Source organism: Loxodonta africana, chromosome 4, assembly GCF_030014295.1.
Source record: "Loxodonta africana isolate mLoxAfr1 chromosome 4, mLoxAfr1.hap2, whole genome shotgun sequence".
NCBI lineage: Eukaryota > Metazoa > Chordata > Mammalia > Proboscidea > Elephantidae > Loxodonta > Loxodonta africana.
Genome location: NC_087345.1, coordinates 92993703 through 93020989, shown reverse-complemented (window position 1 = coordinate 93020989; position 27287 = coordinate 92993703). Strand labels below are relative to the sequence as shown.

Genomic DNA, 27287 nt, shown 5'->3' with positions numbered 1-27287 from the left:
TGTCGCACTGACATTTTAACCACCCCTGCGCTCCCAGTACAACATTCACCCATTCCAGGGGCTGTTTGTCCCCACCCCAGAGCTCCCCTGGCCTCTCTACCTGGCCTCTGCTGCCTGTGCCTCCTCCTTCCCTTCCTCCACCCGTCTTCCCTATCCTCCTGCCACACACCCCCAACACTAATGAGATAGCCCTGGAGAGAACTAATAATTATAGCTAACATGTATATCCTTTACAAAAAAAAAAAATTTTTTTTTTATGGGCCAGGCACTGTTCTAAGTGCTTTACGTATTGACTAATCTTCCCAATGACCCTACAAGAAAAGCACTATTAATAACCCCGTTTTATAACTGAAGACATTGAGGCACGGAGAGGTTACGTAATTTGTCCAAGGTCACACAACTAGTACCAGGTGGAGCCCAGATTTGAACTCAGGCTGCCAGACCCCAAGGTCCATGCTCTAAACACTATCCCGGCTCTCTGCTAACGGTAGTGGTATGCGCGAGCTCTTAGAAACTGCCTCTGCGTGTTCATCCTCAAAGGGGCTCAGGCAGCATGGTGGAGCTCCCACCCACAGGGCCAACTCCTCCACTGTCACCTCTTCTACCAACCCCCGAGTGAGTCCTGGAGCCCCTAGGTTATAGCAAAATCTAGGCAGATGCTCTCACCTCTGCCCAGGCTTTCCTCAATCTTCTTCCTAGCTTGAAGTCCATCCTCTTCTCCGGCCCAGAGGTCTAAGGCACAAACTCAGCCGAACCAGGCCCACCTGAATCTGGCCTCAGTTGCTACTTCCACTTATCTTCAACAACTCCCCTGAATATACCCTAAACTTCAGTCAAGCCAGACCATTTGGTAATTCCCTAAACATATCCTGTTTCCACAAACCCATGCCTTTGCTTCTGCTGTTTCCTCCGCCTAGAATGCCCTTTCCCCAAATTCTATCTCAGATGCCACCTCCTCCATCAGCCTTCCCTGGTCTCAATAAACCCATACAACCTCCTTCTCGTTTGACCCCTTATAGCACTGAACACTCACTGCTCAAAACTGTTATTATTTGTGTGTTTTCCTCTTCATCCCTTTCTTAGCTCCTAAACTCCCTGAGGCCATTGTCAGACGGGTCTTACCTCCATCCTGGAGCCCAGCCCAGTGCCTAGTTCTCAGTGAAAAAAAAAAAAAAGTACCAAACCAAACCCACTGCCATCAAGTCGGTTCTGCCACTATAGGACAGAGTAGAGCTGCCCCCATAGAGTTTCCAAGGAGTGTGGGGCGGATTTGAACTGCCAGCCTTTTGGTTAGCAGCTGTAGTACTTAACCACTACCCCACCAGCAGTTCTGGTTCCTTGTAGGTGCTCAGTAAATGCTCAGGACTCAGAATTGGGTCTGTAGGTGGAAGGGAGACAGACCTGGGGAACCTTTGATCTCTGTCCGAGGTGACCCCCACTTCCTTTATCTCCTCCAGCAAAAGCTAACTAGAAACCTGGCAGTCTAGGTTCCTGGCAGATTTTGGAATGGACCTTCCTGGTGGCTCGCTCTGACCAACGCTGTCCCCTCTGGTTCAGAACCCGAAAGAAGAACACAGCCCCCTACCCTCCCCACCCCCAAATGAACCAAGGCCAGCCAGCCAGAGGTTTGGGTCGGGTCCGGTGGACTTCTAGGCGGCCCTGCCCCCTTCCCCTCCTGTCCAGAACCTCTCCCGGTTCGGGTGGGGAGTGACGTCGAGATAATTGGAGACTAAAACTGTAAGTGGTTTGGAAACGGGGCTGGGGACCTGAACACCGAGCCTGAGTTGGCGGGACCCGGTGGCGGTGGGGGCAGAGGCGAGTCCGGGGGCCGGCCAGTACCCGGAGACTGAGTCTGGGCGAAGCCCCCGCTCCAGCCGAGCCGGCAGCTAAATTTACCCGGGCTGACTCAGCCCTTGCCCGGAATGGGGGGCGGGGGGAAAGCGCCAGGGCAGTGGGAAGAGCCGGCGAGGGTGGGGGGAGCAAGAAAGGGAGAGTCCGAGCTGGAGAAGACAGAGGTGGACCGGGAGTTTCCACCAAAGAAAGGAGTCTTCCTCCCCCACGGCGCAGGAAGGAGCGAGGAGCACTGGGGGTGGGGCGCTACAGGGAAAGGGTCGGTGTAAGGAAGAAGGTGTCAAGTCTGGAGCAAAGGGAAGCTTAGATTTATTGAGCGCCTACTGTGTGCCAGGCACTGTGCTAGGCGCTTTACATACATTATCTCATTAAATCCTCACAACAACCCTGCGAGGTAGGTGTTTATAAATCCTCATTTGACAGATGAGGAAACTGAGGCTCAAGGAGGTGAAGTGATTTGGCCAAGTTCACATGGCTAGTAAATGGCTGAGACGGAGGAGGCGTCCAGGATCGGCGAGAAAAGGGATTTCAGTGTCTGGGTCCCAAGCCGCTTGGCGTGGATGAGAACAGGAGGGGCTCGGCGCGCTCTCAGAGGCCTGCTCCTGGCCCCGCACGGCTGCAGGCTGCAAGGCGCGGGACAGGCGCGCGGTAACTAGGTAGCTATCAATGGATTAACTGGCAGTGCCGGGTAGTGGGGGACTCGGAAACTAGCAACCGGGGAAATCCGCGACCTGCGCGCGCCCCGCAGTGGCTATGGCGAGTATCACACCCCACACCTACAGGCTCCTTGGGACCAACCTCCCTCTTCCTTGCCTCGAGGATTTCTGTCAGAGGCAGAAATTAGGGAAATTCTCAGGGTTCTTTCAGGTGGGCGATACCACCTGGGAAGTCGTGGCAACGTTCCACAGCAGAAATAAGGAACGTTGGGGAGGAGGAAAAGGAGAAGGCCTAGTAGAGGTTCCAAGCTTTATCACTGGCTGCCTTCCTTCCCCAGTTCAGACCACCACAGGCCAGGGACAGTCACAGAACTGAGTGGGAAGCCCTCACCTAATGCCGGAAGACTAGGATAGGAGCCCTTTGCCTACTCCTCAGCTCTCTTACAAACACTGGACAGTCTCCTCAACGGAGGGTGATATCAGGTGAAATGGAGGCCACCAAGGGATACTTAGACTCTTCTCAACTCTCTCCCTTGGTTTGTGGAGGGGAATATGAGATAGAAGCCTCCCCAAAGATCCCAAAATGTCAGAGGTAAAACCATGATCCTTAAAACTCCCTCATTTTACATACCAGGTGGTCTGGAGGCCTGGAGAGGGAGAGTGACTGGCCTAAGGTCACCTAGCAAGTCAGTGGCAGAGTTGGGATTGAAACCAAAGGCACGGGACACAAAGTGAGCACTCTTTCTGCTTTGCTGGCTGCTTCTAGAGCCTTTCCTCTTCTACCAACAGCCCCTCTGTCACAGGGTCACCCAGTGCTCTCAGGTCTTCCCATCACTTTCTCCCTCCTGTCCAGGGCCCTGCCTTCCTGTGACTGCCACCATCCCTACTCTCATAACTGATCCTGGCTAGGCTTCTCTGCTCAGCTCCACAACAGTGGATCAGCCCTTGCTGAAGATCCATGACCTTCTCACTCATGTGCCCTAGATGTGGCAAGATTAAAGCCTACCGCTCATCCTCACCACTCCTGAAAAATAAATAAATGAATGTGCAGATGGCCCCTGTTCTTTTCATTTGGGCAGCTTCTGCTTCAGGTATGGGAATGGGAAGGGGTAGGGGTACAGGGACAAAAGAAGCAAGAGTGTGGGAAAGAAAAGAATGGGGGGCCCAAGGATGGGTTGAGGGGCACAACTCCAAGATGGGGGTTTCTCATTGTTGCTCCCTATTTCCTTGTGGGGTCCTCTTACTGTCCCCCACACGGAAGAGGGCCTCCTCCGTTCGGCTTATGACACCCAGAATCTCCCGGATACTGCCGTTTAGCTCTACTCTCTTCCCGCCCTCCCGGGGCTCCGCCGTGGGGCCCCCAACCCCGGGCTGGGTCTGCTCACTTCGCCAGAAGGTGCCCGAGGCTTCTGTGTCGCTTCCGTCAGAGGAGCCGCTATGCACGCTGAGTTCCGCAGCTTCGTCCGAGTCCGAGTCCGGGGCGGTGTGGCGGCGGATGCGGGACACGGCTTCCCGCAGGGCCCCAGCGTAGGGCCCCGGGGTTCGCGCCCAACTGCGACCCACGCGCCGCGGGACAGCTGTCACTTCCTTCGAGCCCTCGGCGCTGCCCACGCTTCCCGAAGCCGCTGGGCCTAAGGCCGGGTGCTCTGGGCTACCTGGCTGCCTGGGGACGTCCCGCAGGTTCACTTCGCTGACAGGAAGCCCCAAGATACGGGAGGCCCGCTCCTGTAGCGAGGAATCCTCCGGCTCCCCGCCCTCAGCTTCGCTCCCGCGCCCCGCGCTGGGCTGGTGTGAAAGGCCGCTGCTCGACAGTAGCTTTTGGCAAGGGGAAGGAAAGGCCGCGGGACCCTCGCCCTCCTCCTTGCCGCACTGCAGTCGACTAGGGGCATCTCCCCCCACGCGCGGCACCCCGGAGGGCAAAAGCCGCATGTGCTGGGTTTGGGGAGTCGGAACATACTGGGACCGAATCACCACGCAAGTGGCGTCAATGACAAAGACGCCTTCTCCACAAGTGGGGCGGCGGGAACTGCGGGGCAGGGTGTGGGCGCGGCGGGTCACCTTCCATCCCTTCAGGGTCTCGGTTTCTGCCTCCTCTCTGTGACCCAGGTACTCTTTCCATCCCGTGCCTCCTGGAGCCCAGGGTCTGGGGAGGGTTTGGCTATGTCGGGGCGGCTGCTTTTTGGGGGAGGAAATCCAGCGTTTGAGGAGCCAGCTCTGTTCTACATTTTCTTTCCCTTCCCTGGAGCCCTTGAGGTGGGGCCTGGACCTGGGGGCGGGGCGCGGGGGACTAGGAGTAGCAGTTGCAGGCCCTGTAGGAACTGTCTTGGCGCCCGGGCTCCCTGGAGCTTTGGCTGCTGAATGGCTGTCACTACCGTTGCTCAGGCCAGCAACAGCGAGCCCCAGGCTTCTCTCCGCTGCCCCCTTGCCGAACTCCGATCTAGCTCTAGCCACTCCACAGCCTGGGGAGCCTCCCAAGAGACCCCGCCCCTGTCTGAGACCCCAAGCCCCGAGGACGTCCCGGTAAATACGAGGATCCAGCCTCTTCTTTGCGCGCCCTGTCTCGGTCCTGGCCGGGATTGGAGCTGGGTCTGGGGAGGCGGGCGCCTGGGTGAGCTCGGGGCCTCGCTTAGTCCCCAGGGTCCTGTGGGGGCCATCGTAAGAAGGTGGAGGCACGTAGGGTGGCGGCCGATCCCAGCGGCGTCGCGGGGCGGTCCCGGCAGCGCCTCGCAGCAGCAGGTGAGCCTCGTAGCTGGGAGGCCCGGGCCGCCGACCTCCCCAGGGCCCTGGCCACGCCGCGCCTAGTATGCTCTGAGGCTGTGCGGATGGACGGGGCGCCCGCCCCAACGGCACAAAGCGCTCTGGCCGGGAGGAAGCTGGGAGCACTGCAGGGTGGGCCACCCGAGGGGCGTTCCGGGGCTCTGGGCGGGGCCTACCCGGGGGGCTCCTTCGGGCCCCACCAGCCTTGCGCCTTTTTCTTTCGGTCTCCTTGGCCTCCCGCTCCTGCGACGCCGCTTTCCTTTTCTCTTGCTCCCGGGCTCGGGCCTCGGCCGGGTGCCCCCCCCGCCAGTTGGTCGCCTCCTGCAGCACCCTGGAGGCCCAGAGCCGGCGGGGCGGCGGCTCAGGGGATCCCGGACGCGGCCCACACCTGGGACAATGAGCAGGAACTCAGGTGAGCAGTTTGTAGCGGAGGGGAGCCGAGGTCGGGGGAACCGGGAGCACTGGAGGCCACTTGGGGCCGCAGTGTGGAGGGGTGTGTGTGAGTGTGTGCGCGTGTGCACGTGCGTATATGTTAGGGCTGAAGTCGAAGCGGGACTCCTCACCATCTCTCCATGCACTCTTTACCAGCCTCTGCCCCATCTCACCTCCTGCCCTTTCTCACGCCCACTCCTGTTCCCCCAAAACAACACTGAAGGAGTCAGGTCCCAGCCCTCGGGGTGGGGTGGGGGAAGGAGGCGTGGGAAAAGCAAGGCGAGCCCAGCAGCGCTCGCTGGTGCCTTCGGGCAGGGGGGTGCAGACCCCACCCCTCCCCCACCACTCCACTCTCTTCCCTGGTCCCTCCTTCACTCACGTGCGGCTCTGGGTCCAGCGGGCCCAGTGGCTGGTCTGGGAATCCATGGGTTGTCCAGAAGGGGCGCGGCGACTATAATGACAAGAAATAGTCTTCACTTCAATCACCAGCAGCTTGGACTTCTGCACCCAGAGACAGCTACCAGACTCCTCATCCTGGAGCTCCCGGGGGCTATCCCGCCCCTCGGAGAATAACGGGCCATCCAGCATCCTGCCCCACCCCACCCCGGCCCCCCACCCTCCCACCCGCCCCGAGAGCCCCCTCCCAGCCCAGGGAGCCGGCGCCCACTGCAGAGCGGCGGGCCCGGGGACTAGGGACTATATATACCCGGGCACACGTGTGTGCCTGTCTGTGTGTGTGCGCGCGCATGTGACACGGCGCGGACGGCTCCGCGCTGCTACCTCCCCCATGTGCACGGCCGCCCCCTGGGGCCCGGGATTGGACGCCCCTTCCCACTGCTCTTGTCCCCCAAGCCTGATGGGACCCGCACGAGTGTGCGGGGGGACTTCTTTGCCAAGCTGACTGCCCCCCCTCCCCCACACCCATTTCTCCAACCTTCCCGCCGTTTTAACTCTTCATTCTCCTGCTTGTCAGGTTGCCTGACCCCCAGGGTTCAGCAGCCCTTTACTTCCTGCCTGGACATCAGTTTCTCGGACCGAGAGTGGTGGTGGGAATGGAACTCAAGGTCTTTGCCTGCCACTTTGCTGGTTTCCATGGGGTTGGGGTGCAGGAGGGGCTGGCCCACGGCTGGGGGCCTATTTTTAGCGGCAGTGGCCTTCGGGTGCAGAGATGAGTAACCAGCTTCCAGGAGGGAGGGAAGAGGCGGTGGCTTTCAGGCAGCTTTTGTATGACTCTGGTGGGGGGGGGGGCGGAGATCCTTCTCCCAGGCTCAAAGAGGGCGACCCCCACATCCTTAACGTCTCACCCTGGTGCTGAAACACAGAGCTGCTGGCACAGTGGGGCACACGAGTCTGGCTTGGCCACTAAAACTGCGCCACCACTCCCATTCTAGGTATTTGTCCTTGGGCACCCGTGAAGCCTTCTCCCAGCAGCAGACTCTCTCCCCCAGCCCAGAAGCCAGAATGTTGGGGTCACCCTCTTCTATGCCCACAAAGCTCTGCCCAGCCTTATGGAGGACCCTTTCAGAAGGGATGGAGGAGGAATGGTGTGCTCCCTTGGCACAACCAATCCCTTAGCAACTGCAATGATAAAAGCAACCAGTTTCCCAGTATAGAGCTTCCCCTCACCACCACCACAATGCCTAGCTCACTCAGCCCCCACCTGAAGTGATACTCAAGATGCTCACCTCTTAGGCTCATTCTGTCCTGGGGGGGTTGTTGCTTACATCCATCCACATGATCCCTCCCCCCAAGCCTATATCAGGTGTCCCCTGATTCACCATGGCAATGTTAGTGGCAGCACAGCCCACGCCAACCCTTACATGCAGAGACTTAGCAACCATGCCTGGAAACCATGGCAGCAGCTCCAGTGGAGGGGCGGGAGGGAGGTGGGGGGAAGAATGTGTATGGCAATGGCTCCTGAGGAAGAAGGGACAATTTCTCTATCCTGAGAGGACTAGGTAAGAATAGAAGGCTATGAAGCTCCCAAATTTTATTGTCTTTCCCTCTGCTCCATCCTCAGACTCTGAGACTGGCTGGTTGGTTTTTGGGGGGGAATGGGAAGAGCGAGAGACCCCATTTTGTTCTCCACTAAAGTATCTGCAGTCCTTTGGATACAGACCCTTTTTTTAAGGGGATGGGACCAGAAGGGTTGTTGTGGGGCAAAGACTGACTTAGTGGGAGCTTAGGCCTCCTGCTCCTTAACATGGGCCTTTAGAGAGAACCCAAACACCCCTGTCCCATCCACTTTATCCCCCCTGAATCCATGTACTTACCAGCTGCAGATGACTCTTGTTTTGAAGGTGCTTCCTTCCACCCCAGGTCCCACCAAGAGTCCTAAGGCTTTTTAAAGTCCTTGCCTCCTCCCTAGACAAACCCTCCTTCATGATGGAATGTGACATAGAGACATCTGTCCTTTCCACCATGCACCCACCCACACACACATAAACATACCCCAATTCTAATTACTTGAAAGCCTCCCTCCCCCAAGTTTGGGAATGTGCTGTGAGGCGTGTGAAGAGGTGAACGCAGAGGCAGAGGACTTCTCCATACCCCCCATGCAGCACTGACAGCTGAGCTCTGACAAGTGCCTTGATGCTCTCCCATGTCCCATCAGGAAGCCTGGTTTGGGGAAACCAGCATGGTAGGGCTGGGGTTCATTAGAAGGCTTAGTCAGGCATAGTGCAGGTAGGGCAAGGAGTTACTCTGCAATTGCTTCTGTTCTTGGATGGGAAACTGTATCATACCTGCACAGCAGAGGTTAAATGATACCCAGAATTTGGCTCATACCCAACTAGCATTCCTTATGGTGCTTAGTGCTGCCTACTGTATTGGTCCACAATTTCAGCACAGAGAATGGGTCCGACCATAGTCCTGCTCCTCCCTTCCCTCCATTCTCCAGCTCATTCTCACCTTGGAAGACAGGCAAGGGATTTGTAGTTTCAAAGATAGTAACGGATCAGCAGAATCCAAACACAGCCTAGCTTCCCTGACTAGGAAAAGTTGATGGCAGTGGCAGGTCTCTCTGCATCAGCATTTCTACTCTGTGGCAACCTAACATTGTCATGGGCTTCTCCTTGGGTCCCAGCTATGGTCCAGGCAAAGGGGAAAGTTAGACAATAAGGAGGGCAGTAGGGAATTGAGCAAGGAACAGCTATTAAAGGAGAATTAGACAGGCAGAAAGTCCAGTGTAGTGGTGAAGAGCATGAACTCTGGAGCCAGACTATTTGAGATCAAATCCTAGCTGTGTGACTTTGGCCAAGTTACTTAACTTTCCTGTGCCTCAGTTTTTTTTTAAATCTATAAAACTGGAATAGCGATAGTATCTACTGTTGATCTGAGGACTAAATAAATATATGTAAGGCAAAGCACTGACAATGGTGCCCGGCACACAGTAAGTTATACATACACACATATACATAAATGTATATTATTGTTATTAACGATGAGTTGAAGAAGCCATATAAAGGAGGAGGGTTGGAGCAGTAGAATGTATCAGCTGCAAAAATCAAACACCGCAATGCCACGAAGAGGTTCCTGTCATTTTAATTAGGTTTGCCACGAAAAGCAATAACTTAGGCTAACCACTCCATCCTCCACTTAACCCCCATCTGCCTTCATATAAAAACAGCACAGGAACCCAACAGCCCTCCTCCCCATGATCCTCTCCACTTCCATTATGGGAATAAATGTCACTAACTGGACTCAGCCTCCCCCATACAGCATGAAATAGGATGAATAAAAACATCTTTATGAAGACTGTTGCTGTGCTATTATCTTAGGGTGAAGTAAGGGGCAGGAATAGAGGCAAAGGCAGGGTGAGGTCTAGGGATCTCTCAGAGATCAGAATCTGCCTGAGGGTGGGCACAGAACCCATTGCTGACCCACAAAGAGAGCTACATCTAAGAGGACAGGGGCTGAGATGGGCTGGGCTAAAATCTTCTTGCGCACATGTGTGAGGGGAAGGGCAGCTAAAAATCTATTCTCCTTCCTCCTCCAACTCCCTTGGCCCCCAGGTAGTAGGGTAGGGGGCTCCTGTGCAGGGAACAGAGTCACAGTTCTCTCAAGGTTTCATCTGTGATTTCCAGAGCTGCTGGCAGGCAGTGAGAGGGGCATATCCCCTACTGCTGCCTGACACCTTCCCCCAGCTCAGGGCTTCTTCTCTCCACCTGTGAGCACCAGGGCCTGCAGGATGTCAGACAGAGATACAATTCCCTTGACCACATCATTCTCATCCACCACCACAAGTCGGTGAACCTGGCACAGAGCAACAAGGAAGAAGGGGGTGTTCAGTGCCAACCTCAGTTAGGGTGAACCTTTTACACCCTACCCAGCTTCCCAAACCCTACTCTGAGGCCTCAGGTCTCTTGCCATTTGCTCCCCCCATCTCCCTCCTTTAGGGTCTCTGCCCTCCCTACCTCTGCTTCCACCAGCCTATTGATGATGGTCTCCAGAGTCTCATGTAGGTAGCACTTGAGGACACCCTCAAAATAGTGTGATCGATGTTGCAGGGCTTTGGTTACAGAGACATCTAGGTTGTTATAGGTCTTTTCTGCAGCCAAATTCTGGGGAGAAAGAGGAAGGAGCTTATGGGGAAGGGAGCCAATCCCCAAACCTCAGCCCACCCAACCTCACCAGAGGGACTTAGGGCAGTTGTCAGTCATGCCCCCAAGTCGCACCCAGTTTATCAATTCCTTTTCCAATGGGGTTTGAAAGCTTGGAAGTTTCTCCCTTCTCCCTCAGTACATTCAGTACCCCATCTCATCCCCCTCCCCTTTTCCCTACCTCCCAGCCCCTCCATAATCACTCACGATAACATCAAACTTGGAGTAGATGTCCACCACACGCCCTAGGGGGACAGAGGCAGCTCAGTAAGGAGGATCTGGTATCTAAGGCTCCCCCTGCCCATAGAATCACTCTTCTGGCTGAGGTGAGAGGGGAGCAGATTTCCCCTGAGGCACTCTGACTTCCCAGGAGCCCTCCCTCCTTCTGCCCAATCTCGCACCTTTCTCATCCACCACTGGCAGAGCAGAAACTCGGTGCTGTACAAAGATGCCCAGAGCCACATAGACGGGGGTGGTGGTACGGACCATGGCAATGTTGGCATAAGTGCCAATCTGCAGTTTTTCCAGAGACTTACACATGAACTCTGGCTTGGGAAACTCAGCGATCTGAGGAAAGAGCCATCAGCTTGATTCTCCAGGCCTCCAAACCACCCTCAGGCACCTTTCCACCCCAGTATTTATGAAGTAAGAACGGGGCTGAGGAGCACTTACGAACAATTTGAGGAACTTGAGGATACGCTTGTGGGTGAGGATGTACAAGGTGTTGCCTGATTCTGGGTCAATAACTGGCAGCCTGTGGATCTTGTTTCGAATTAATGAAGAGACAGCATCAAACAAGCTGTGCGAAGGTGGGAGATGATGATCAGTTCCACAGTACTGGGGCGAGGGTGGTTAACTGTCTCCTTAGCGCACGTTGATAAACAGGGAAAACTGGTGTTTGGGGTTTGGAGAGACAGTGTTTAGACCAGACCTAAAGATTGTGAGTGTGTGTGTGTGTGTATATATATATTTGGGAGGAGTGCCTTTTCTCTCTTTAGCCCCTTTCCCTGGATTTTTGGCTGTCTAAAAGTTTTTTTTTTTTTTTAGGACGGCAGTGTTTTTTTTTTGTTTTTTTGTTTTAGGGCTTTAGGTATGCTGATGGCATGGCTCTTCCCCTTCTGGACAGATGGGTAGCTGGAACTCACCTGGCATTAGGAGAAATGCAGACAAGTGGTTTAAAGGAGTCCTGTAGGTATACCTCTGAGGGGAAAAATACAATTTTCACACACACACACACGCGCGCACGCGCACCACCATGGTAGACCATGTCCCAGGAACTCTCCAGCCCGTCATCCTTCCACAAACCCGTCATCCTTCCACAACCCCCACTCCTCTACATACCTCTCCAAGTTTCTATCTTGTGCTCTTCTAGCTCATAGATCTGCACCTAGAAGCAGATGCAGCAGAATTTGAGGCCTGATCTCCCTGCTTCATTAACTTCTTGTGGCTTGCTTGGAGGAAAGGAAATGAGAATGAGGGGCTTTTGGCAGGGAAAGTGGTTTTGGCCACTGGGTTAGGATTCCTTACCAAGGCTGATTTATAGTATCGGTGCAGGATATTGATGAAATCAGTGATGGTCAGCATGCCTAGAGGCCAAAATAAGAGCCCTCAGCACTGCCCAAAGCTTCTCTCCCTGCCCAGCACAAGATGCCAATATTGTATTCCAGAAACTTTTTCTTACCCACAAAACTTTGCTTCTTACTGTCCCACAAAGGGGCAGCTCGTACACCATTAGTCACCAAGGCAAAGAAAGCTTTCTTCACCTGTAGCCAAAAGCATAATAATCACAAAGGGAAATTCACAGGAGGCAGGACTTTAAAAGAATAGGGGTTGGGTATGTTGGGGAAGATAGGAGACTAACCCCATAGACGGACAAGACTATTACCCACGGGATGAGATAGGATGAGAGGTATTGTACCAGAGGCTCCAAAGAAGGGGTAAGGGAAAACAGTTCACCCACCTGCAGGGAAGTATCAAATACAACCAATTTGGAGCTTGTGGGAATCAGGTCATAGCAGCGATGAGACTTCATGAAGGAAGTATACACGCTATTGTTGGATTCTGGGGTTTCTGCATAGGGTGGGATAGTTAGTAGCTTCCTTCCATGAAACAACTCCCAATCAAAAGAGGCAGAAAACAAAACAGTGTTGTAATAGACTATGGTTTTTTACTAAGGTCTCCTTTTGTTTAGCTGGGTTATTGTATCTGTTTTGTTCTTCTTGTTCCCACAAAATCAGAAGCCATTTCATCCAACTTCTGCCTCCAAGTAGGATGGTATCTATTGATTTCTTAGGCAAACGATGGCTGACTAAAACAAAGTCTATAATATTTCTCCTTAGCCTGTCCTATCTAAAAGCTTTTTCTCGTCTTAAACCATGATGTGTATTTCATACATTTAGCACATTTTCACTTGTTCTCTATTCTTAATAAAGATGAAAATCTAAGTAAGCTTCTTAAAATTCTTCCAAGATCTGCAGCTGTTAAAGTCATGGTCCAAGCTGGGCTGTTTCTGATCAACGCTAAGTTTGAGCCCAGTGTTCAATCAGCCTGGCCCCAAACACCCTGAAAGTCCATGCTGGGATCACCCTGTGGATCAGAATTCATTCTGCCTACTCTAGACAAATTAGAGGTCCTGGGTGATATTTATCTTTTGCGGTGTGATGGATCACATTTATGTGGCCTTTTTTGCCATGGTCTTATAACTCTCACCAAATGATTGGGTGGGACTATGCAAATGAGGTGCTTGTGGCCCACCAAGGATTGGACAGCTTGCTAATAATGCAAATAAGATGTATGACATCCTTGTGGGTTTAGGACCATGCAAATAAGATATATGGAACCCTAACAAGGGGATTGGTCAGTTTTGCCATCCCACTAGGCTTAAAGGGAGACATGGAGAGAGAGAAGGAGGAGCTGTAACACAGAAGACAGAGATGGTGGTGTAGCAATAGCAAGAGTGACAGTGGCATGAGACTGCAGGAACCAAGAGACTAGCGTGAGCCAGCTGCAGTGGGGCTGCCGACCCACGGAGCTAGGAGCCTCGTAACACTTGCCCCAACAGGGCAAAGGCAAGGCCAAGAGGTCAAAGAGAGGCCTGCCTGCAGGCATGGCTGAGAAGAAGCTGTCCTGATCAAAGAACTGTATCATGAGTGTTTCTGATCCTGAGTTGTACCCTGTTACTTCCCTAATGAATCCCATACCTATGAGTATGGTCTGTGAGTTCTTTATGGCCACTACAATGATTTATCGATCCCAGGAGAGAAGTAGAGGTGGGAGGGATGGCTGGTGTCAGAACTGGTAAAAAGGTTGGAGGGTGGAGGTATGTCTGTGTGACTGACCTCCACCCCACAGGGATCAGCTCTGGGCTGTTGGTGCTGATAATGATTCTGTCTCCTTCCCCTCTGAAGTCAGATGCCTCCTCCACACCATTTTTACAGCTGGCATCAGTTTTTTTTTATCAGATGGAGGATTCGTTGCAATAGCTCCAGACTCCTGGAAGCATGGGGCTTTGTAAGAGAAACAATGAAGGGATGTGGGAAGTATAACTTTTGATTCTTAGATGGTTACTTTGTTGCTACCTGTAATGACTGAAAGTAAGAACGGTTCTGCTGCAGCTGAGGGGAGAAAAGCCACATCTGGAGCAGCTTGGGGGCAAGGGCCACGCCAGTTAAATGGGGTGATTGTTAGGGTGCTAGGGTCTTCTGGTTCCACTCAACCAGAGGCCCAAGGCAATATGCATATGAATGAGAAGACAGTTAAGGGGTGGAGAAGAGAGGATGAAACTAGAGTGTTTAAAAGGGTTTATGTGTTTATTTGAACATACTCTGGATACTGAATGTTTCTCCTACCCTTTTTAGTGTTGTAAAACGGAGCCCTGGTAGCACAGAGGTTAAAAGCTCAGCTGCTAACCAAAAAGTTCGGTAGTTCAAATCCTAAAACAGACCTAAATATATGATAGAAATGAGTAGTGAGTATTACAGATTACAGAGAGCGTGTTAGGTCCACCTTCAGCCAATACTTGATTGGGTATGCGATAACGGGAACTAGGGTTTGTCTGAAGGACACACAGGCTGTTTCAATCTAGTAGCCCTGTGTATACAGTATTGGGAGCTTAGGTTAAAAACTTGAGCCCCACCCAAAACCTTCTGAGTCAGGAAATTTACATTTGAAAAGACGTGCAGAACCACTCAGAACTGCTGGGAGAGCAGGAAATCTGCATTTGAAGGAAGGACCTACAGAAAAAAAAATGGCTATTTCGCTTTTTGAATTCCAAGCAAGTGGTTTGCCTCTGGATGTATCAAGGCAGGGAAAAGTCAGTGTCCATCACAAGAACCCCCTTCTAGGATTGGAAGTTAAAGGAAGCTGGCAAGTAGACAGCCTGGTATGCTCCCTTGAGGTGACCACTGGGGCCATGAGATGAATGGAAGTGAAGGAGGTACAGCAATGAAGAGATGGGCTGAGTTTGTTCCATTGGCACTTGCTGACCCAGCTAATGGGGGCTAGGGAAGAGAGAGAGAGAGAGAAGGGGCTGGCTGGTCTGAAGTGCAGGGAGGTGTGTAGACTCCTGAGCCTACAGCTAGTACCCACTGGCCTATGATAGAAACAAGTATTGAGTGTTGGATGGCTAGGGATGAGATGGCCAGAACCTGACCAAAGAAAAAGATGTTTGACAACATGAGCTGGTGTAAAAAAAGAGACTGCTGCAATTTGATGGCTTACTCTGGAATGGACTTTGCTTATGGATGCAGATGCTCAAAGTTCCAACTGAACAGAAGATTCTTCAGATCAAGGAACACGCTTGTCTCCTCAGAGTACTGGTTTGCTAGGGATGGGCAATTTAAACATTGATTATCTAAAATGGGGGCGATAAAGGCATGAAGTGGCTGGCTTACACACTTTTGTTGGTGTGCTTACATTCAAAATGAGGGGGACAAGGGAGGATCCCCACAGGATATTTTCCTCTTTTCCTGATGAGTCTGGGGAAGAGAGAGTGGGGAAAGATGCTGATAGAATGATATGATTCAGTTGTGAGTGTTGATTGCTAACAGGGTTGTGATTGTAAAAACTGTAATTGTAGAAGCTGTCCAATCTCCTTGGTGGGCCACAAGCACCTTATCTGCATAGTCCCACCCAGTCATTTGGTGGAAGTTGCAAGACTATGGCAAGAAAAGCCATCTAATGAGTGGACTAAAGGGGAGGCACTGCTGGGCTGGAGTACAGTGGCCAAACCTAAAGTCCCTTAAAAGTCTTGCTATGCTGATACCTTGAGAGAGGCTCAGAGCAAGGAATAATCTTCTCTAGTTAAATTTTATCAGAGGCCAGAGAGGGTGAAGCTGAGACAACTTCTGGTGAACCTGACCAGATCAGATGGATACCTGCAGCAGACCGGAATGGCTGATATCTGAGTAACCTCACCTTGAGGACTCTGTCCTACTGAGGGACTAATTGTTGATGACTGTTTTGGACTAGTAAAATGATTGGGAGAGGGAAGTTATCCTCAAGTATGAAAGAACCATGGCTAGAAAAGCCAGGGGGTGGCCTGTGATGCGATGGATTGTTTTTATATGGCCTTTCTTACCACAGTCTTGCAACTTCCACCAAATGACTGGGTGGGGCTATGCAAATAAGGTGCTTGTGGCCCACCAAGGAGATTGGACAGCTTGCTAATAATGTAAATAAAGTCCATGACACCCTTGTGAGGGTAGAACCATACCAATGAGATAAAAAGAACCCTAACAAGAGGATTGGTCAGTTTTGCCATCCTGCTAGGCTTAAAGGGACACGTGTTTGGGGGTGGAGGAAGCTGTAACATAGAAGACAGAGAGATGGCAGCACAGCAGTAGCAAGAGTGATTGCAGCACAAGACCGCAGGAACCAGGAGACTGGCGCAAGATGGCTGTGGTGGGGCTTGCCAACCCACAGAGCCAGAAGATTTGTAACACTTGCCTGAGCAGGGCAGAGGCAAGGCCAAGAGGCCAGAGAGAGGCCTGCCTGTAGGCATGGCTGAGAAGAAGCTGTCCTGATTGAAGAACTGTATCCTGAGCCATTTCTGATCCTGAGCTGTACCCTGATATTTCCCTAATAAACCCCATAACTGAGTATGGTCTGTGAGTTTTGTGTGGCCACTACCATGAATTATCGAACCCAGCAGATAAAGTAGAGAGTACTGTGGGAGGGACAGCTGGTGTCAGAGCTGGTAAGAAAGTCGGAAGGTGGAGGTATGTCTGACTTCTGCCTCACAGGAATCAGCTTTGGGCTGTTGATGCTCATAATGACTCTTTTTCCCCTCGTGAAGTTAGAGGAGGTCAGACACCTCTGCCACACCATTTTTACACTTTTCTGTTCCTCTGATTTTAACTGTTTGCTCAAAACTGGAGAACCAGCCTCGCTCCCTAAATAATAACCTGAATGTGTACTTAAAAATACTACATCATCTAATTCTTACAATAAATCTGTAAGGTAAACACTGTCTCCATTTTCCAGGTTTGGAACAGTCAAATACACTGCTGAAGGTCACACTATTAGTAAGAGACAGGACGAAGACTACTAGTAAGAGACAAGACGAAGACTACTAGTAAGTGACAGGACAAAGACTACTAGTAAGTGACAGGACTAAGACTGCTAGTAAGTGACAGGACTAAGGCTGCTAGTAAGTGACAGGACTAAGACTGCTAGTAAGTGACAGCACTAAGACTGCTAGTAAGTGACAGCACTAAGGCTGCTAGCAAGTGACAGGACTAAGACTACTAGTAAGTGACAGGACCAAGACTCAAACCCAGATCTGCCTGACTCCAAAGCTCATGCTCTTAAATCCTATGTCAGTTGTTATTCCATTTTAATTTTTACCAAAGTTACCACAGTTGAATGAGTCAAACAGTTATTCTATAAATTTTGTTAAGAAAAACAGCAGTTCCTGCCAGCCACTTCTCTATACTACCTCACCCCAGAGATGGCAACATTCACCTCTTTGAGGTGATCATTATGACGCTTATTTCTATGTCCATAAATAACATGCTTGTATTGCTAGTTTTTGATTTTTTTCATTTGTGGGCGTTATCTATTATCTTCCTACCAAGGAAGATGAGAATTTTTACTTCTCTTTCCTATAAGGATCCCTTCACAAACATGTACCTCCCATCCCCCCATTCTTCCAGAAGTTAAATCATAATGTTGGTTATATCAATATTTAAATCACTTTGACTATCTAAACATTATTCAGAGCTAAGCCAATTAGTAAACTGATTTTTTTTCTTTCTTTCACAACTTTGTTTTCTCTGTAGTCAATAACTGTCTTGTCTTTTTGTTTTCTTAATTTTCTATGTGTAGTACGTATAACTAATTCAATCCCTAAACGCTTCACCAATTGTCTAAATCTCCTCTCAAGAAGTTCAGATGCATTAGATATTCTATTAATTTAAACTACCCGAAGAAGTCTCTCCCGGAGCCTTCTGACCTGCTCACATCTGGGCTGGTTTCCCTGGTGTGCGCTGCTGTCATCCTGGGCTCTTCTTTCACCCTCATCCAGGGAACTCCTTTCACGTCTCTCCTGTGTTGGTGCTCCTGTTCCTTGTATCCCATGTTTTCACCTTTCTTGATTTACTCCCTTGTTTGGTAGAGCACATCCTCCAGTAGCCTCCTGAGAAAGGGTGCATGGGAGGTAAATTTTTTGAGACCTTGTAGCCTGCAGATATTTTTATTCTACCCTCAGCCTTGATTTATAATTTGGCTGGATATAAAATTCTAGGTTGGAATTTATTTCCTGTAGAATGTTGAAGGCATCACTCCATTGCCTTCTGGCTTCCAGTGTTGTTAAGATTCCAAGGCAATTGTTTGTATGTGACTTGTCTTTTCTCTCTGGAAACTTGCAGGATCTTCTCTTTGTTCCCAGTGTTCTACAATCTCATGATGATTGTGCTCTGGGTGGGTCAGTTTCATCCATTGTGCTGATTATTCAATTGGTCCTTTCAGTATGAAAACTAATTTCCTTCAGTTCCGGGAAATGTTCTTGAATTATTTCCTTCCCTTAGTGTTTTCACTTTTCTTGCTCCGCAACTCTTATTATTCAGATACTTGACCTCCTAGACAGATCCTTTAAGGTTTGTGTTTCTTTTGCTGAATATATTTTCTCTCCTATTTTCCACTTCTCTGATTTTTAACTCTTCCTGGGAGAGTTTCTCAACTTGATTTTCCAAACCTGAGTTTAAATTTTTTGCTATTATACTTTTAATTTCTGAGGGTTCTTTTTTATTTTCCAAAAATTCCTTTTCTCATTGTATCCTACACTTGTTTCATGGTGCAAATATGTTCTCTTATCTGAGTATATATTAATGTTAACTTTTAAACTGTCTTCCTCTTTGCAGTGGCTCTTCCCCCCAGTTGCTTTTTTCTGTTTGTTTCTTGTAGGGGAGAGTGGCAGTTTGTATTACTTCTTTTCATGTTGGAGGCTTTCTTCAGCTGTCTGGTAATCCTTGGTTTAAAGGAGGATTCAAATCATATTTTCAGACTGAAGGCTTTAAAGCTGATTAGATGCTCTAAGCATGTGAGTGAGGCTTGTTGACTGTGAGCCATTTAGGTAGGGAACTTTCAATACTTATGTTTTTAGGACTTTCCCACTGAGCTGGTCAGATTCTGGGGAGGATTATCCAAATTCCTGTTTGGAGGGTGAAGTCTCTTCTGACAGTGTTCTGGAAGCTGAATGGGAGATGAGGGCTCCATGCCCCTATTTTTAGTACAGTACCTCAGCCTTCAACTGTGCCTGGGTCCTTCTGTAGACCTCCAGTCTTTGCCAACGTTTGGAGGCGGAGTTGCCAGTTGCATTAAATCCGATAAGGAATCTGAATGCTTCTTAGCTTTCTCTACTGCTATTTTTTAATTCATTTTTTTTCAGCTCTGTTATTTACCAATCTTCTGCTTTTCAGCTTCTAATAGGTTGTTGCTATTGTCTACTCTCTTGTTCCCCCTAGCCTTTAAAAAAATTACTTTATGGTGGTTTTAAGTGGCCTTATGTGAAGGAACGAAAGTGTATGTGTATTCAACCCATCATTTTTAATTGGACAAATTTGAGAATTCACAGACTCCCGAAAATATGTCTTTGAACACTCAGTTTAAGACACACTACACTGATATTTAAATACTGTCATTTTAGGTCAGAGGTCCACAAGCATATTTGATTTGGTTTTCTTGGTGCTTTATTTACAAATAATTTAAATCAGCTGCCAATTTTGTAAAAATCCGGAGATTTACATAACAATTCCCAGCTTCTTTTGAAAATTAGAAGATCTGGAAAAACTAGGTGTTGAATTCCTGAATTCCTGGACTTGGATAGCTGCTGCTCCTTTTAGATGGGACATGAGATCTACAGGTTGTCATAGTAAAATGTAGCCCACTTCACTGCTTGGTCTGGGAGGCTACTTGAGTTTTGACCCCTGTCCTGGTGCCAATGCAAATATACTCAGAAACATAGAAGTAGGCACTGATAATCATGTGGCAGTACTCAATCATGAAGAGTCACCCAGGTACTTCAGAATATGACTATATTAATTTTTTGGATAACCAACTAAATTAAAACAGAAAATTTTAAAATTCTGTGAAGAACTCATAGAACCTTAATATGTCCAAGGATTCCCTACAATATACTACCTCTGGAAGTTTATACTCAGGCCATATTTCAATCTTCTGGGAAAGTATGTACCCCTAATGCCACAAATATGTCCTAGGAAGACGTGGCAGTGTTCCTGAGAAAAATCCTTTACCAGAGATGCCTGTAAGTTTTGCTTCTTTCTACATAGTCTAGCATTTGCCCTTTCTATTCTAACCGGGTATTTGGGCAGGCATTAAAACTGCCTTCTCCTGTGCCCTGGGTTTTAGGATTTAGTGGCTCTATTTCGAGATAGGTCCTAAGGACTTTCAAGGTCTTTCTATAATTTGTGGTGTATACTCAGCAGCTTTCGTGAGCTCACTAGAGGATAAAACCATGGTAGTATTATTTCTGGACTACTCAGAAACTACTAGGGACTTCTAAAACATGGTTAGCCAGCACAGGGTTCCCTGTACTTCAGAAATTTCTCTCAATTTTGATAACTGAAGATAACTTTAATCATCCCCCTCTGCCAAGGGGGTATTCCTGAGTGCTCTTGTCTAAACTATTCCTGATTTGTACGGTTTGGCACACTGTCTGGCCCAGCTTTGATTTTTCCAGGGAGTACTCTGGGTTGCGCAAATGGTTAATGCGCTCAGCTGCTAACTGAAACAAAAGGTTGGAGATTCAAGTCTACAGAGATGTCTCAAAAGAAAAGCCTGGAGGTTTACTTCTGAAAGATCAGCTACGGAAAACCCTATGGAACATGGTTGTACTCTGACACACATGCGGTTGATATGAACTGAAGTTGACAGTAATTGATTTTTTTATTCGTTTTTCAGCTCTAAGACTTAGAAGCACTGCTGAAGACAGGTTAGGGTCTGGCTATTGATCTCATACCCAGTCTCCTTTCTTCAGTGAACTTACCTTGAGGATGCTCACTTTCCAGAGCTAGGGAGCTATCTGAGTAAGCAACCTGGAAAGACAAGAGAAACACAGATTCAGCCTAGCCCAGCTCCATGCATTTTAGCCTGGCAACATTAGGAGAAGGGGTGGTACGTTAATGAGTTCTTCTAAAGCACTACAGTACCCTTTACAAATTTGTTTAATTTCCATAACAACCCTAAGATACATATTTTTACAGATTAGGAAATGGAGGTTCAAGAGACATTAGGCAACCTGCCCAAGGTCACATGGCTGGGAAGGGGTGAAGCAAGGATTTGAACACAGATCTGTCTGACTTCAAAGCTCATATTCTTACCTTTTATATACTACATTGCCTTTCTAATGAAACAATAGGTCTTAAAAGCTGAGACTAAAAAAATCTGAGCTTAGGACTAACCCCACAAGATTTTCACAGATCTACCATATTAAAACAGGGAAGCCAGAGAGACAACACTACTTTCCCCCAAAACTCATGAGGCATAGCTATAGATGCTAGACTCATAGACAGACCTTTTCCCTTACCACTGAGATATATCTGGGAGGATCCCAGCAGATGACTGTAAGCCAGACAAAGCTTGAATGAGTGAGAGGTGAGTGAGGAACACAAATGTTCTGAAACCAGAGGCTTGAGTCCTCTCAGCACCCTTGTGAGTCAAAGGCTGCTATAGCCCAGGGGATGCTGGTTTTCCAAGTTTCCTTGTACAAGAGCACTCTGAATACACACAAACATTTAGAGCCATCTCTGTGCTCCCTCGGATGAAAACACTTGCAAATTTCATTGCTATCCAGGAACCCAGGAGGGATTGTGACAACTTTCACCCACTGGAATTAATAGTTTTGGCTCCATCTGCTCTGGGTACCGTATTTTTCACAAATAATGCACCCATTCCAAAGAAACGTGATCCAACAGAATGTGGAAATTATAGAACAATATCATTAATATCACATGCAAGTAAAATTTTGCTGAAGGTCATTCAAAAGCAGCTGCAGCAGTACATCAACAGGGAACTGCAAGAAATTCAAGCCAGATTCAGAAGGGGTGGTGGAACAAGGGATATCATTGCTGATGTCAGAAGGATCTTGGCTGAAAGCAGGGAGTATCAGAAAGATGGTTACCTGTGTTTACTGACCATGCAAAGGTATTTGACTGTGCAGATCATAACAAATTATTGATAACACTGAGAGGAATGGGAATTCCAGAGCACTTAATTGTGCTTGTCACGGCTTGAATTGTGTTCCCCCAAAATATGTGTATCAATCTCGCTAGGCCATGATTCCCAGTATTGTATGATTGTCCACCATTACAGTTATCTGATGTGATTTCCCTATGTGTTGTAAATCGTATCTCTATGATGTTGAGATGGGATTAGCGGCAGTTATACTAATGATGCAAGACTCAATCTACAAGACTGGATTGTGTCTTAAGGCAATCTCTTTGAGATATAAAAGAGAGATGCTAGCAGAGAGACATGGGGACCTCATACCACCAAGAAACAAGAGCCAGGACAATAGTGCATCCTTTGGACCGAGGGTCCTGCACTGAGAAGCTCCTTGACCGGGATTGATGACAAGGACCTTCCATAAGAGCTGACAGAGACAGAAAGCCTTCCCCTGGAGCTGGCACCCTGAATTCGGACTTCTAGCCTCCTAGACTGTGACAGAATAAATTTCTCTTTGTTAAAGCCATCCATTTGTGGTATTTCTGTTATAGCAGCACTAGGTAACTAAGACAGTGTTCATGGGAAGCCTGTATATAGACCAAGAGGCAGTTGTTCGAACAGAACAAGGGGATACTGCATGGTTTAAAATCAAGAAAGGTGTGCATCAGGGTTGTATCCTTTCATAATACTTATTCAATCTGTATGCTGAGCAAATAATCCAAGAACCTGGACTATATGAAGAAGAACGTAGCATCAGAATTGGAGGAAGACTCATTAACAACCTGTGATATACGGATGACACAACCTTGCTTGCTGAAAGTGAATAGGACTTGAAGCACTTACTGATGAAGATCAAAGACCACAGCCTTCAGCATGGATTACATCTCAACATAAAGAAAACAAAAATCCTCACAACTGGACCAATAAGTGATATTGTGATAAACAGAGAAAAGACTGAAGTTGTCAAGGATTTCATATTATTTGGATTCACAATTAACGCCCACGGAAGCAGCAGACAAGAAATCAAATGGCGTATTGCATTGGGCAAATATGCTGCAAAGGACTTCTTTAAAGTGTTGAAAAGTAAAGATATCACTTTAAGGACTAAGGTGTGCCTAACTTAAGCCATGATATTTTCAATTGCTTTACAGGCATGCAAAAGCTGGACAATGAATAAGGAAGACAAAAGAAGAATTGATGCCTTTGAATTATGGCGTTGGCAAAGAATATTGAATATGGACTGCCAGAAGAACGGACAAGTCTGTCTTGAAAGAAATACAGCCAGAATGCTCCTTGAAAGCAAGGATAGAGAGACTTCATCTTAATCTACTTTGTACATGTTATCAGGTGGGACCGGTCCCTGGAGAAGGACATTATGCTTAGTAAGGTAGAGGGTCAGCAAAAAAAAGAAATATCCTCAACCAGATGAACTGACACAGTGGCTACAACAATGGGCTCAAACACAGCAACAACTGTAGGATGGCGCATTACCAGGCAGTGTTTCGCTCTGTTGTACGTGGGGTCACTATGAGTTGGAACTGACTCGATGGCACCTAACAACAACAACATGCCCACGTAAATAACGTGCCCACATATATAACACACGGAAATGACGAAATTAAATAAAACAGTTCTGGCATAGCATGCCTATGCATATACCAGTAGCGCAAGTCTCGTGACATTTCAGAAGTGAATCTCGGCCTCATTCACTCTTCCTCCCATATTACAGGTAAATCATATCGTTCTGTTCATTTTCTTTTGTTCTTCTCATTTTCCTTACTCTCCTGCTTATGTATATAAAAGTGGTCCGAAAACTACTTTTGATCATAATTGCGTAATAATGGTATAAGCCATGGTCAAGAAATCATGGCTCGAGTTTGATAGTTCCCCAGTAATCAGAAAATAAACATTTTGAACTGTGCATCAGATGTTTCTATTAATGTGATAATTATAGTGCATTAGCCTAACAGTTGATCTACTGGTAAATACTTTAGGCTTAAATTTCAAGTAATATAAAGTCAATACTTACCTTAAGTGAAGTTTCCATGTGATCAGAAATAGAAACTGAAGTCAGCAACATGTTAAAAAAAAAAAAAATTGGCACAGCGTGCTTATGCAAATAACATGGGGGGGATGGTTTACGAAGGTGGCAAAAAGGTACAACGTGTGCATTATTTGCATAAAAATATGGTAATTCCAAAAACTAACTCTAAACCACACATTACACCTCCAGAGCTTCTATGTTGTTGTTGTTGTTAGATGCCGACGAGTCATAGAGGCCTTAGCTAGGTTGGATGGCAAACAGGGTCAAGTTGGCAGGATGGCCCTAAATTTCCCTTCCGTAATGGGCAAGGGGAGGGAGCAAAGGGAGGGTGACCTCCCTCTCTTCTCTGCTGGCTGTGTAAGTCTATCAGCTTGGCCTGGTATTTTGGCAAGGCTATTGGAACAACAGCCTCCTCACTTTTAAGTGGGCGGGAGGAGGGCTATTTAGCAGTAAAGATACACACATGGTGTAACAGTCTCACAAAAGCACAGGAACAGCTCCTTCTATAGAAATGAGGGCATCCACCATATGATACATACTGCAAGGGGCTACAGTTATTTTGTTTATATATACATTTTGTTCATTATCTATCCAAGCATAAATTCCTGGAATCCTGGAACTGTTTTATACTTCTTTGTATCTCCCATAGCACAAAGCCTAGGGTTTTGCATGTAACTCTCAATTGGTTTGTTTTTTAATTCCCAAATTGATAATGTTTATGATTCACACTGATATGAACAGAGAGACCTAAGACTAAGTTACAGAGACAGAAAAGAGACATAAAGCTAAATAGGGATACAGATAATGACACAAGAGGCACAACTGAATATGTGATTTTGTCTTTCTGTTTCTCCACAGGGATTGTGTAATTACGTCCACTCTTCTTTACTTTTAATAACATAAGGGACCTATGAAAGTTCACTGTACAACATAAATACAAAATACTATTAGAGAGACAGGGGCTAGATTTGACACACAGACTTATAACTTCTTCCAAACTTCAGATCCACATTTCTAATAGTTTGCCTGACATCAATACAGAACAATATCCGTTCCACCAACCCCACTCTTGCTATGGTCCCCATCTTTGTTTACTGCATGGCTGCCTTCGCACTGTAGCCTTGATTCCTTCATTCTCCTTAACATCTGTAAGTGATGCTGATATGTTAGCAACGCCTCAGGTGCATCTTTCTCTTTTCCACTTTGATAGCCTTGACTTAGGCTTTTACCTCCCACTTTGCAATATTCTTTAAACTGGTCTCCCTGCCCCAAATCTAGCTCCTCTTCAATTAATTTTCCATGCTGTCACCAAGTTCTCTCACCAAAACATCTCAGGTTTGGAAGGGACTTTCATCTCCAACAAGAAGGAACTCACTGGTACTTGCAGAAGTAGCTCAATCCGTTTACAGGAAGGTGTTAAGAACACTCCTAAAGCATATTCACTGCCTTGCTTATAAACTTTTCATGTGTCCCCTTCTTCCAAACAAAGTTCAAACTTAGTATGGAATGCAATACCTTTAACCTGACCTCAGCCTTCAACCTAATCTCAGCCTGCTTTCTCCCACTGTGACTAAAATCCAAACCTTCAACAACATTAAACCACTGGCTCACCCCCAATTATTCTCTACATACCCCAGTTTCTGTGCCCTTGCTTACACTGTTCTCTCAACCCAGGTCTCCCTCCCCTATGACTCTGCAGCCCCTTGTTTTCATCTTGATTATAGCATTCATTAGTCTATCTTACAGAACAGCTGTCACTGGCTTGCCCTCCCCTCCACTTCAGATACACTAAGTTTCTCAAAGCTTTCTCTTCTCTTTAAAATAATTTATATCCCCATAACCTAACTCAGTACATAAAGTGTGAGGGCTGAACTAGACAATCTATATAAAAATGCTTTGTAAAGCATAATCATGTACAAGTAAAAAATGTTAATTATTGAATGTGATGGAATCAGACACTTTATTCTTGCTCAAAACTCTTAATCTGTAGGCACTGACTGTTTGCCTGGGGCACCAATGGCAAATCATTCTGGCACTTTGGTCTCAGTTTTCTTCTTTATAACATGAGGGACATAACCTCTCTGCAGGCAGAGAAAGGGTGTGGCAAAGGATTACTCTGGGCGTGTAAACTAACCCAAGGAAAGGTGAACCAGTAGCCCTTACACAACAACAGTAAAAAAAAAAAAAAAAAACCAAACCTATTGCCTTGGAGTCAATTCCGACTCATAGCGACCCTCTAGGACAGAGTAGAACTGCCTCATAGATTTCCCAGGAGCACCTGGTGGATTTAAACTGTGGACTTTTTTGGTTTGCAACAGTAGCAGTTAACCACTACTACCACCAGGGTTTCCACAACTACAAAACCAATATGGGAAAAGTGACTGCCTGACAGAGAATCCTTGGCTAAGACTGGAGAGGGAACTGGATGGGAAGGGTTTCAGAGTTCTAGAAAAAGGCTCCTGAGAGTGAGGGGGATCCCAACATGTAGCAGGCAACCTGTACCATCTCTGGGAGGGTGACAGGGACCTGCCACAACTGGCCAATGCCTACTTGCCAGGAATGAGTTCTGCCAACATGCCTCCTTAGAACTGCAGAGCAGGGCATGACCTAAACTTGTTCAGGGACACAGTGGCCTCCATCACGGAAAGATTCCCTCTTTCAGGGAAACGCCACTTCTCTGTCTTAACGGAAACATTCGCTGAACACAACGCAGTATAAAAGCCTTTCAGATGTGCCCACTGCCAGAGATGGCAGGGATCACAGTCAGACAACAGGGGGCCAGGTGCTACCTGCAAGCGGGAGTCCCTCCGAACCCCTTCTGCCCCACCCAGGAAAGCGGGGTCATAACCCAAATCTCTAATGGAAACCCCTGAAGGGCCTGAGGTGCTAAGAAAGGAGACCCGAGGTTGCCAGGGCATGCTTGGGTTTCAGGAGGAAGCTAGAGTCCCTGCTCGCTCGGGCTGACAGCAGGGATGACGGAAGGCACCGGCGCGGCCCAGTCCTAGGAGACGCGCCCAGTGAAAGAGCCAAGGGGCAGGGTCACGGGCCAGGACAGATGCCCGGCTTCTTGTCGTTTGCTCCGCACCAGCGCCAACCCCTGCCCGGCCCTCCTAGTCCCCTAACGGGGGTCTCAGGCTCCACAGCGCCCCCCACCGCCCTTCCGCGTTCCTCACCGTCTCCATTGCAAGAGGCGTCGGGTTAGCTCTTTCGCTTTAGGAAGCTCGCTGGCGGCAGGCCCCGCCCCACGTCCGGCACCGTGATGCC

General features: G+C 48.3%; 2 protein-coding genes across 6 annotated transcripts; both read right to left on the bottom strand.

Annotated features, from left to right (window-relative positions):
* Nucleotides 1–2040: 2040 nt before the first annotated feature.
* On the bottom strand, nucleotides 2041–6286 carry DDN (dendrin). The gene is made up of 2 exons (XM_003405759.3): nucleotides 6076–6286; nucleotides 2041–5652 (listed from the first exon to the last, which is right to left on the bottom strand). Exons 1-2 carry the CDS (start codon nucleotides 6282–6284, stop codon nucleotides 3714–3716), a joined length of 2148 nt encoding a protein of 715 aa, XP_003405807.1. The 5' UTR covers nucleotides 6285–6286; the 3' UTR covers nucleotides 2041–3713.
* Nucleotides 6287–9383: 3097 nt separating this feature from the next.
* Nucleotides 9384–27279, bottom strand: PRKAG1 (protein kinase AMP-activated non-catalytic subunit gamma 1). 5 transcript variants are annotated; one of them, XM_023555943.2, is made up of 13 exons: nucleotides 27197–27263; nucleotides 20802–20850; nucleotides 17751–17933; nucleotides 12258–12367; nucleotides 11979–12060; nucleotides 11825–11883; nucleotides 11639–11684; nucleotides 11443–11497; nucleotides 10970–11096; nucleotides 10699–10864; nucleotides 10505–10542; nucleotides 10112–10258; nucleotides 9384–9950 (listed from the first exon to the last, which is right to left on the bottom strand). In XM_023555943.2, exons 4-13 carry the CDS (start codon nucleotides 12327–12329, stop codon nucleotides 9843–9845), a joined length of 900 nt encoding a protein of 299 aa, XP_023411711.2. In that variant the 5' UTR covers nucleotides 12330–12367; nucleotides 17751–17933; nucleotides 20802–20850; nucleotides 27197–27263; the 3' UTR covers nucleotides 9384–9842. The 5 variants fall into 5 exon arrangements, with proteins under 5 accessions (XP_023411711.2, XP_010594647.3, XP_023411694.2 ...); XM_010596345.3 differs by lacking the exon at nucleotides 17751–17933 and adding an exon at nucleotides 24009–24043 and having other exon boundaries at nucleotides 9384–9878; nucleotides 27197–27223; XM_023555926.2 differs by lacking the exon at nucleotides 17751–17933 and adding an exon at nucleotides 24009–24043 and having other exon boundaries at nucleotides 27197–27219.
* Between the last annotated feature and the right edge of the window lie 8 nt (nucleotides 27280–27287).

Excerpts from the sequence above, each read along its gene's own strand:
- DDN (XM_003405759.3), bottom strand. The coding sequence starts at position 6,284 with ATGCTGGATGGCCCGTTATTCTCCGAGGGGCGGGATAGCCCCCGGGAG. Across the intron at positions 5,653-6,075 it reads CGCTGGACCCAGAGCCGCAC|GTGTGGGCCGCGTCCGGGAT; the intron begins GTGAGTGAAGGA and ends TCATTGTCCCAG.
- PRKAG1 (XM_023555926.2), bottom strand. Across the intron at positions 12,061-12,257 it reads TATTTGATACTTCCCTGCAG|GTGAAGAAAGCTTTCTTTGC; the intron begins GTGGGTGAACTG and ends TTTTGGCTACAG. Across the intron at positions 11,884-11,978 it reads TAAGAAGCAAAGTTTTGTGG|GCATGCTGACCATCACTGAT; the intron begins GTAAGAAAAAGT and ends TTTGGCCTCTAG.